The sequence below is a fragment of the Gastrolobium bilobum genome, unplaced genomic scaffold, assembly GCF_033153095.1.
Source record: "Gastrolobium bilobum isolate Gb01-03AN ecotype WA unplaced genomic scaffold, APGP_CSIRO_Gbil_v1 utg2911, whole genome shotgun sequence".
In the NCBI taxonomy this organism is placed as follows: domain Eukaryota; kingdom Viridiplantae; phylum Streptophyta; class Magnoliopsida; order Fabales; family Fabaceae; genus Gastrolobium; species Gastrolobium bilobum.
Window position 1 is genome coordinate 257,150 of NW_026897397.1, and position 11,424 is coordinate 268,573.

Consider the following 11,424-nt stretch of genomic DNA (forward strand, 5'->3'; position numbering starts at 1 on the left):
TATCAATCAAATAATTATAAATTATTAGGTTAAATTTATTAATTAATTATTAATTTTAATAAAATATAATTATTTGAACAACAAAAATCAACGATAAAAAAAATAAATCAAAAGAGGTGGTAAAACTTTTAATTTGTAAGAAAAACTATTGGAAAAAAGTTTCTTATTTTACTTTAGACAACTTTGTCTAATGTTTATTGAAACGTCGTTGTGTTGAGGTTGAAAAATTAAAAAATTAAAAGGATAAAAACTATTATAACGTTGAAATAAATTAAAATTATAAAAACACTATGATTTCCGTCTCAAAACGGTGTCTTTTCGATGAACACCGGACAAAATTATCTAAATTAAGTCTACTCTTCAATTAATCTATAAATCAGTTTTTATGAGTATCATACTCTGACGTTAATCCTGCATTGATACTAATCCATATAAAATTCACACATTTACAAATTTTGTTTTATATCTAATTCGCTTGCTTCTTCCTTTTCCGTACTGTGTTAAGATTCCGTCATCTGATCGGCGATACCACTCGGTCAACCGTAAGATCCAATATTCCTCAGTCCGTTGTAGCAGGTTTTTCTTCTCTGCTTCTCTTTACTCTGATGCAGTTCTTGAAATCACCTTTTTTCGTTTTTATTTTTTATTTTTTATTTTTTTATGTGAATGGAAAGTGCACAAACTTTAGTAATCACGTTTTTGGCTTATAGGTTATAATATTCTTCTTTGCTCCAATGGAATAGAACTTGTGCTGATCTGGCTTTTTTCGTGGTTTTGGATGGTTTTTCTTTTTTTCATTGTGAAGTGTAAGCATGTTAGGTTCAGAATGACTGAAAATTAGTTTTTGACTAATGTGGAGAAAGTTGAAGGAGTAATGATTTGAAGTTTGAACAAATTGTGGTTAGAATTTGCATTTTCTTTGCAAGAAATAGCTGGATATTTATGTAAGCAATGTTTGATATCAGAGAACATAGTAATGAAACGTGGCTTTAAGGGGGCATTTGGTACTATAAGGTTTTTACTTTTTATGTATTTTCCAGGAAACTTCATTTTGGAACTTCAGATTAATGCATTTGTTTGGTGTTAGTTTTTAAATTAGTTTCCTGTTAATCCTATTTTTCTTTTGGATTTTGTTATCCATAAAATGTGGTCTGTTTACTTCAATTTGAATCCATGATATTCTCAAGTCTTCACTAGCTCTTCTGTTTTGAAATGGCAAAAATACCATCTGAACAAGCCTGTGTGGCTTTGCTAATATTATAGTGGCTGGCTTGTTTAGAGTAGCTTGGTTTGTTGCAGTAGGTAAATGGTGATCTTTTAAGTTACTCTCAGCGTGTGGCCAAATGTAGCTCTGATATCATTACTGGAAATTAGAGACGGAGAAGAGGAAAATAGGAATAGGATACACCGCCAATCAAACTGGACGGAACACTCAAAATAGTGTTTTCAGTTGATATTGATTTTCAAACAAAAAAGATTTAGCACGATTGAGATGCTAGAAGTTAGACTGTTATTTTGAAAGAGACAGTTCAAATGTAAAATGGATTTTATCAGTAGTATGAGATCACGAGGCAAAAGGAAAAGGAAAAACTCTGTTTTTCTCTTATATGCATGATAATAGGGGGTAAATGACATGGACTTTTCTCAAACATTGCAGCTCTAAACGACATGAAGAAAACCATATGAGCTGTAATATATGACCCATAGTTTGAACTTTGAATATTTGATCTCCGATTTCGATGTGACCCATATGAGCTCTAAACATAGATTTTGATAGGTAATGATAAGGAAAGTGTGTTATTCTATGCTTCCCCACTACTTTTTACAAGTGACACATGGTTGCTTATATATGGGCAGATTGCACTGCCACATTACTTTCCTGTAGCTTCTAATATTTTCTTAATTTTATCTTTTTCTTCTTGCATGTAACTCAAGGATCTTTTTCGACGAGAACCTTCTAAGATATGTTGAAGGCTTTCTTAACTAGACCATCTCAGAAAAATAAGTTTGGTTATTAGCTCTGGATTTGAAATTGCTTAGGATGCTAACTTTATAAACCTATAAATTCTTATTTCAAAGGGGCAAGGAATAGAGTCATTATGTTCAGACAAGAATGGAGCTACATGAAGACATATAACTCTAATAATAAAATATTGAGCATCTTGTTAGATTGCCCCAATTTGATGAATAAGATTACTCAAACTACGATGCAACTGTATACTAAGGCCACTAAAGGCGTCATTGAAATTAAGGATAGTGCTTTGGTCAATGGTCAGTACTGGGATGCATGGGTTCACATAAGATCTACTCATGCTCAGGAACTTTTAGATTTACAGTATTCTGACCACTGACCAGTTATGGGATATACAGATAAAGAGTAGTCCTGTTTATTATTGAATTATGGAGCACATGCTCTTCTTTGTAATGGTGGAATTTTGTTTGATCCATGTTTTAAGGATTTTGGAGACAACACATATTTCATTATTTTGTTTGGGAATCGGTGGTCTTTCCTTAGCTGGAATTCTTATTAAAGTTGGTTGTGCATGAGTTGTGTACTAGTGCAGTGGTGGAATTTTGATAAACTTTGTCTTACTTTTGTCATGCTGTATGGTGTAATATCCATTTGGGAGCTATGCTTTTCATGTTCAAATTTATAGTCTCATTTAATTGACTTGTCAAAAAGTGAAAATGTGGAGGAAAAAATGTGTGGAATTAAGTCTATCTTTTGTACTTCACCTGATTGAAATTTCAATATTTTGTCAAAATAAAGGAGTACATTGAACATATACATGTTAATGTTTTGATCCCTATTAAATGCTTTCCTTGGATGCTATCTATTGATTTGTTGTGATACTCATGGGGTCCATGCTACTGAATAGGAGTGCTTTTTTATTGTTGCTAAAGCTTTGGAAGGCCCATGCCTGGCCCTAGCCCACAAGATCCGGTGCGCTTTTTAGTCCTGGCCCATGTGGGCTACGGCTGACTGGGGTTGACAACTCTATATTTTATGCCAAGTTTCTTAGCATCAATGTTTTTCTTGCCATTTTTTAAAAAAAAAAAAAATGTAAATAAGGAAAGACATTGAATTGAAAAGAGTTAAGCGGACTGGAGTAAAGGTGGGTAATGTACATTTGGTATGGACTGTGATATCACCACCTTTTTTTCTTAAATTTTTTGGGTGAAATTATCTCTTGCTATCTCTCACTCACACTGTGATTCTGCTAGTTCTTATTTTGTTTTATTACCCTTCTGTTGTAGGTATTAAGGTTCTAATAAGAAAAAGTTCATGAGCATAAAGATGGAGCTCACTATCACACAACCTGATGATTGGCATCTTCACCTCCGAGATGGTGCCCTTCTTGAAGCTGTCATCCCACACAGGTCATTTCAAATAAGAAAAATGTTCAATGATATTGTGCCTTTCTTAATTTCTTGTGGGGTCAATGTGAGGAAAACTCGCGTGCAGCATCTTTTATAGTTTGGTGTTCATTTTGTTTGCTGTGTTTCAGTCCCAGTTACATTAAAGAGAGTCCTGATTCATAACTATTGCTCCTACAGTGCAAGGCATTTTGGAAGGGCTATAGTAATGCCAAATTTGAAACCACCCATCACTACCATGGCCACTGCTGTTACTTATCGAGAGTCCATTTTGAAAGCAATACCTAAACATAGCAATTTCACTCCTCTGATGACACTTTACTTGACAGACATGACCACTCGTGATGAGATCAAACTTGCAAGTAAGTCTAATCAGTGGGTACACAAATTTAAAGAATATTTACCTTTGACATATGAAAAATAAAAAAGTTCCAAAACAGTGTCAGCAAGTTTAATTTAGCGTTTATTTTTATATATGAACTTTTGCTCTGAATCTGGTTAAAATGAAGTTTCTGTTATTTTCCTTTACCTTATAGCTTTTACCTTACATTGGTCAGTCTTATATTTGTTGCAATGTAATTGTCTAACATAGTAACATGTATAACAGTGGTCATTTATCATTTGGTTAGATTAACCTCCGTGCTCATCCAGCTTTGGCTTCTTTTTCCCCCTAATAATCATAATACACTACTTGATGATGCTACTTGCATTGACAGAAAGAAGTGGACTTATTTATGGTGTGAAGTTGTATCCTGCTGGTGCCACAACAAACTCCCAAGATGGTGTTACTGATCTTTTTGGAAAATGTTTTTCTGTTCTAAAGGAAATGGTTGAGCAAGACTTACCATTATTGGTAATTCAAAAGTTTTCATTTTTATTTATGGCTCTGTTTTGTTTCTTTCTTTATATTCTCTCTGCCCTCCCCAATTTTTTTTCTTTTGTGTGTGTAAGTGTGACTATGTTTAATGTTCTTGTACTGATGTATAAAAATGTATTTCATGCTTTATGCTTCTATGCTTGCCCTGATTGAAGATTCTTGATTCAAAATCAGTTCTGACTAGTCACATTGTTCATAAATTAATTATTATGGCTTTGTAATAGAATTTAATATTTCGGGCACCAATTTCAGAGCATGTCCACAATGAAAATATCTACTAACTCTCCAATACTTAACTTTGAGCTGATTGGTGCTTATGGCGAGCCAAGTGTGGCCAGTGACCCATTTCCTGTTTTATGCATGTCTTTTATTTATATATAAAGTACTCAAAAGTTTACATTCGTACTTTCTTATGTGTGGATTAATATGCATTACAGGTTCATGGAGAGGTTACAAATCCAAAAGTTGATATTTTTGACCGGGAAAAGGTATTCATTGAAACAATTTTAGAGCCTTTGATTCAAAGGCTTCCACAGCTGAAGGTTGTGATGGAGCATGTTACTACCATGGATGCTGTTAAATTTGTAGAGTCTTGCAAAGAAGGTATTGTAATAAATTACTTGGAAGAGCTTTTGTATCATTGTATTGTACTATTTAGTTGTAAAATCGTTCTCACAATTTGCTATATTTGTAAGGTTACGTAGGAGCAACTGTTACACCACAGCATCTTCTTCTCAATCGTAATGCTTTGTTTCAAGGTGGCTTACAGCCTCACAATTACTGTCTTCCAGTGCTCAAAAGAGAGATCCATAGTATGTGACTTTGTTTTTCTTCCCATACTGTCCAGAAAGTTTCACCATCTTCTAGGTGTTACATCAGACTTTTTGGTTAAGAAATTGAAATAATGATTATGTCAAAAAAAAAAAAAAAATTGAAGTAATAATTTAAAGGTATGAATTGTATAATTTGCTTGTTACATTGTCCTAAGTAAATTAAACAGATCTGAATGATCTGACTTGTGTGGGATAAGATAAATATGTTTTGCAGTGAATTGAATGGTCTTTGCAGATTGGAAAATCAGAATGCTTTTGTAAATTTTAATTTTTCTGCAGAGAGCACGCGGTCCTATTGAAGATTTTCAGACTTTATAGACTACTTATCCCTAGGTTAGGTTGAGAAAACGTCACTAGGGACAAGGATTATCTTTTAAACAATTGTGTTACCAAACTGTACATATCTTGGTCATCTTACCTTAGAGCTCATTTTGTTTATTTCTTTTCTAGGACAGGCTATTGTTTCAGCTGTCACTGGTGGAAGTAAACGATTTTTCCTTGGAACCGATAGTGCTCCACATGATAGGCGTAAAAAGGAATGTTCATGTGGATGTGCTGGCATATACAACTCCCTGGTTGCTCTATCACTATATGCCAAGGTTTTTGAAGAGGTGACACTTTTATTATAATGTTTATAATATAATATGCCAATTTTCGTGTTCATGTCTTTATTGCACAAATGTGCATTTGGGTGGGTTTCAGAAAAGGGGGGATTACATTTTGTTCAATTGGAATATGCTTGAATTTCTGAGATTAATTAGCATTTAAATTTTTTGTGATAGAAACAAAATATATTATCTAAAAAAGGTTTGCAGAATAAGCAAGTATTCTGTTTGTTAGAGGTGATGGTGATATCTGATAATACAGCCTGTGTGTAATTATTCACATGCATTTCTCATGTGTGCTTTATGGTATGATTAATTGCTTATGTGACGGTATGTCACTAGAAGGAAAAGCTCATGTTTTTCAAGCTTCCTTCTGAAAGCGGGTGGAGTTCTAGCTTAATTTGTTTTATGAAATTGTTGCATGTTTTAGGCTGGTACACTTGACAAGCTGGAGGCTTTTACAAGCTTTAATGGACCTGACTTCTATGGCCTCCCCAGAAACAAGTTAAAGATTAAACTGAGGAAAGCTCCTTGGAGAGTACCTGAGTGTTTGTCGTTTCCATTCGGAGATATTATTCCCATGTTTGCTGGTGAAACACTTGAATGGGAGGCTTGCTTAATTAATTGACTGGCGTATCTATTTGAAGGTTTGGTATCTTTCACCTTAAATTACTGGCTGTTAATTTTTGTTGTTCTAATTTTATCTATAAGTTGTTCGTAAATTCTACAGATTGTATGAATCACTTTATGGATTCGATTTTGCATATCATATCTAGGAAAATGAAAAAATAAATAAAAAAATCAAGTGAATCATGAACTGAAGTGAATCATTTCTAGGAACTAATTTTTTAAGGAACCGAATTTTTTTTTTTTTTCAAAGCGGTTCAGTTAAGAAAATGGAATCGCTTTACTAATTCAGTTCCACGTGAAAAACCAAATCGAGCCATGTCTCCACTCCTGCTTGAGGTTGATGATATATGGAACCATATTAGACTGGACCAGAGGATCCGGGACATGGAATAATTTCAGCTTTAATCCTGAAATCGTGAAAAACAAAAACACTCAACACAGTTGTACTTTCACATATCATAAATTCCGCTGGTGCTACATGAGAGATGGTAACTATTTTTTACTCTTGAATCATGATGCAGGCCACCAGCTTTCTGGGTGGGTACAGGATTTGAAAACTTTGAACAAGTGCTTATGCCTATTATATGACAGAATTTGACATTCTCATAATCAATGCTTAGGTATCAAGTACTTTTTTTCTCTCTGTTTTCATTTTCATAATTCAGAGCATTTACTGACACCATCTTTTTAATTACATTCATTTGAACAAGCTCAGCCAATTCAACATGTACCATCACCGTGTTATATGTGAGAATGCTGCTGCTATAAAGCATGGAGGAAATAAACTGGAAGCAGCTAATCTTTAATTACTAGGAAGCCAAAACTCATTAGACTTCTATTTACTCCCTTCAAGATGAAGTCATTCGAAATGCTGATATAAATAAATGGTGTATTTATTTCTTGTGCTATTACGAATTAAAATTGTCATATTTATTTTAAGGAGAAATTACAAAACCCACTTTGACCTTCTAGTCCAATAATATTTTTTGTTCAAACTAATAATTGTGACCCATTCCACCTTATTAATCTGTTATGACTAATTATTGGCAGCCCCTAGTGTGCAAATTGTCCTTAAATTTTAATGAAAATAAATCATCACATGACATAATGTTAAATGTTTCGGAGAGAAAAAACAGTAAGATTATATATTTGTCACTTTGTCTAAAAAATGAAAATTTCTTGTTAGTCCTTATTTGAGAGTTATTGTCCACGAGTAATTGATAAATTCAGTAGCCATAAAGAAATCATGTGAGTTTATATGATGTCAATTGTGCGAAATCGATAATCGCACAGTACACAAATCGAAAATGAAAAAAAGAACAAGTGATGAAGTTGATACGGTAATTTGTCCTATTTCACTTGATGTAGATTATATCCAGTTTGTCTGTATTATATTCACCTTATTGTCACTCGTTACAAGTCACTCGATTTACAAGTGAATATAATTAGAATTTAGAAAACCCTAATAACTATTAATGGATCCAAACCTAAATTACTAAGAAAAATAAATTTACAATAAGTCAGAGGCTCACAACAGCATCAGGCCTTTACGGGGCCAGGGGAGCTGCCCCCTCGCCAGGCGGCTCCCCCAGACTCACGCATGGAAGTGGGATCCCAGTTGTTTTTTTGCTAACCCCGTCAACAAGGGTCTTTATCAGTATGCGAAGTATGAGTCATACTCAACACTTTCTCATTTGGTGAATGCTTCGAATGTTTCTTCAACCTAATGCAACTGTACACCATTCAAACTTTTCTAAAGTCACTGCCTTGATCAGAAAATCAGCATTGTTGAACCTTCTTCAACAATACAACCTTGTCTTCAGTATTCTCTATGATGAAATGGTACTATATGCTGATATGTTTGGTCCTCGCATGGAAACCTGGGGTTTTTAGTCAAGAAAATGGCGTTTTGACTATCTCACCCAACGGTTATCTCTTCTTGTGCAAAGCCAAGCTCTTTGCACAACCTCCGTAACCAAATAGCTTCCTTGACAGCATGTGTCAAGGCCATGTACTCAGCCTCTGTAGTAGATAAAGCAATAGTACTCTACCTCTTACTCATCCAATTGATAGTTCCGTCGAATGAGGAAACAACATATCCACTTGTAGACCTTCTACTAGCAATGTCACCTCCCCAATCAGCACCACAAAGCATCTCAGCTCTAATAATGTTTGTCCTCATCAGTATGCGAAGTATGAGAAATACTCAACATCAACTCCCGTTACAATTTCAAACAATTTAACTGATTCGGGTTTTGTAGTCATGAAATGATAGATTAGGATTAAGGAAGAAAAATACAATTAAGGTGATAGATTAAATAAGATAAATATAATATTCATGTCATTTCTTATACCATAGTAGTTTTCTTTATTTTTGACAAGGATAGCAAAATATGTCTATTTATAAAATTCAAAATCAGATTATGTAAGTTATTTAAATTCCTTAACCTTAATTAACTTAAAGTTATATGCCTTATGACTTAAATAAATATAATAATGGTTGTACTTGACACTTTAGAACTCGATTATTCTTTTTTACAGTATTTGTGTATGGTAGATAAGACAGAGTAGAAGAAGAGTGGAAACAAATCCCTATAATTGTTCATGCGGATTATGAGATTCAAAAGTTTTACAAGTCAAGCTTAATTTCTACATATTGACATCTTTGTCTAATTGAACCTAAGATTTTGCTGCATCACGTTAATCAAGCAACACACTCCATTATGTTGATTACATTTTAGGCAATAATAACTTTGATTCTTGAGAATTGTTTATAAAAGCTCATGCTCTAGACATGATACATTCATTACAATTTTTTAAGCACGTTTACAAAATTTTCAGTTTCTGTTTCTCCCGTGCTTTGCACGGGGTTGGGGATCAAGAATTGTTAGATTCTACATTCCATTACGGTAACTAAGATTCATTGATAATCAAGGTTGACTCAATAAAAGGTCCTCTCTCTTTTTTTTCTATTAGACTTTTATCGATATTTAAGTTAAGTTCTTGTTCAGATTTTCTGTAACACCCTGTGTATACTCGGTTTGTTAACATGTCATCATATTAAGCCACGCTTAATTAAAAATGCGGAATATCTTTTTCCGTTCAATTATGACGTCATTATTCTTAGCCAAGTTGATTACTTAATCAATTTTCATAAAACATCGCCTGTAGGTAATTGCAAAAGACAGCTAACTAAAATACCTCATAATATAAATAACAGTGAGTATCTAAAATCACGGAACTACAACACGTAGTCCAGACATAATCCTGATACATTATTACAACTCGAATCTAAAACAAGACATAGTCAAATCAATGTGGCATGGACAATCCCCATGCTCACCAAATAAGGCAACACAGCCAAACATAGTCTCAACAACAGCAACATAATAATAACAAACTAATAGCATAACATCAGTAGATATAACCCAGCATCCAAACATGTCAGCATATAAACAGCAATATCAGCTACGCTCCGGCCTCCTGCCGCTGGAGGTCTCAACCCCCGCAATACCTGAACCTGAAATGGTGCCCCAAATGTGGGGTGAGATCTCTAAACAGAAATCTCAGTAAGACAAGGGGTCCTCAAGGATCTTCCACTCCAAGCTCACTTACATTTGCAATATGACTTCTAAAAACAGTTTAACAATATAAGTTTCAAAACTCAATGCAGTGCAACAGATAATCATGACATGTGTGTTATCACTATTCTACTGGCCAAAGAAGTGTAGGAATACGTCTATTACCCACACAGTACGCGTCCATGCCGTACCTGCCCACAGGATCACAACCCGTCTAGGCGAACACCACATGCATATCATAAAGGCACTCGCATATAACAGCTCAAAAGCATTTCAATAAATCAGTATATCTTGAAAACAACATCATGCATATAACCATCCCCCCATGGGACATGGTGGAACCAACAATGGCTAAACCGAGGACACGAAAGCTTACCTCTTAAGCAATACGTCCAAAGCAAGACCTCACACTAGATCAAGCCCACAAACAGCACAATCACAATCTGTTTATACAGTAATTAATCTTCAATAACCATTACTCAAGGTTACATTAAGTGATTAAGGCTTTTCATCTCATTTTAAGTCATTTCATGTTATTTCTGCAGGAGGTATTCGAATACTACACGATTAGTATTCGAATACTCCAGCTCTCCAGAAAGTATTCGATTACTTTCACTAAAGTATTCGAATACCACAAGGTATTCGAATACCAACACCCCAAGTATCCGAATACCACAGTATCCGAATACCAAAACTCACTGTATTCGAATACTCTCCAGTATTCGAATACTTCTTCAAAGGTATCTGAATACTTTTCTTCCCAGAAAAGTATCCCAATACTCCAGCAAGGAGTATTCGATTACCAGTGGACAAGTATTCGAATACTACACGAAAAGTATTCGAATACTTCTCCAACAGAATGCAGAAATTCGAACAGACTTCTGTATAATCCCAATTTTAAGGGTCCAAACGCGATTGGGAGTCTAATGACTCCCTAAACAGATGTTCATAAGCATGTTATGAACTCAGAAACATATTCCTTTACTTAAATGATCCAAGTTTTGCTTTTTAACCGATTAAACAAGCTTAAATCATCAAAATGACAAAGAGGTGATCATGAATACCTCTAAGGCTCCAAAACTCTGAAAATGAGACACAAAAGGGGTCCTCTACACAGCACCAAGGTTCAGCCACAACAAGACTACGAAAATCAACAACAAGCTTTGACCTTTCACCATCAAAATGGCTTCTTGAAGCCTCCAATGGCAAGAAAAGGCTTCCTCCAAAAGACTCAACAACTCAGCCCACAAACCACCCCAAAGACAGCAGCTCACACATAGAAGGCTACACCACACTCCCTCACAATGCTTAACAAAACAGTGTTTACAACTTCAAGGAGGAAGAGTCAAAGAAAAGGTGAGACCTTGGGGAGTTTCTATGGGGAAAACTCAAGTTTGAAAGGAGGAGAGGGTGGCTGACTGAGAGCTTCAGCAAGAGACTCACGTAGGATAAGAATATGGCCTAGGGTTTTGGGCCAAAGTGAGTATTTATAGCTCACTTAAAATTAAACACACAGTATT

The 11,424-nt window shown here is 34.8% G+C and overlaps 1 protein-coding gene across 2 annotated transcripts; it reads left to right on the forward strand.

Annotated features, from left to right (window-relative positions):
* The first annotated feature begins 452 nt into the window (after positions 1 to 452).
* On the forward strand, positions 453 to 7,274 carry LOC133306593 (dihydroorotase, mitochondrial). Of its 2 annotated transcripts, XR_009750924.1 has the most exons (10): positions 453 to 576; positions 3,259 to 3,381; positions 3,559 to 3,740; positions 4,095 to 4,231; positions 4,693 to 4,858; positions 4,951 to 5,067; positions 5,539 to 5,699; positions 6,124 to 6,340; positions 6,845 to 6,943; positions 7,039 to 7,274. XR_009750924.1 is itself a non-coding variant. In XM_061506914.1 (9 exons), exons 2-8 carry the CDS (start codon positions 3,287 to 3,289, stop codon positions 6,319 to 6,321), a joined length of 1,056 nt encoding a protein of 351 aa, XP_061362898.1. In that variant the 5' UTR covers positions 453 to 576; positions 3,259 to 3,286; the 3' UTR covers positions 6,322 to 6,340; positions 6,845 to 7,274. The 2 variants fall into 2 exon arrangements, 1 of the variants encoding a protein (XP_061362898.1); XM_061506914.1 differs by having other exon boundaries at positions 6,845 to 7,274.
* Positions 7,275 to 11,424: the final 4,150 nt, after the last annotated feature.

Bases quoted from the DNA above. Each gene is read 5' to 3' on its own strand.
- LOC133306593 (XM_061506914.1), top strand. From the start codon at position 3,287: ATGAGCATAAAGATGGAGCTCACTATCACACAACCTGATGATTGGCAT. The intron at 4,859-4,950 runs GTATTGTAATAA...TATATTTGTAAG, and splicing joins TGTAGAGTCTTGCAAAGAAG to GTTACGTAGGAGCAACTGTT. The intron at 5,700-6,123 runs GTGACACTTTTA...TGCATGTTTTAG, and splicing joins ATGCCAAGGTTTTTGAAGAG to GCTGGTACACTTGACAAGCT.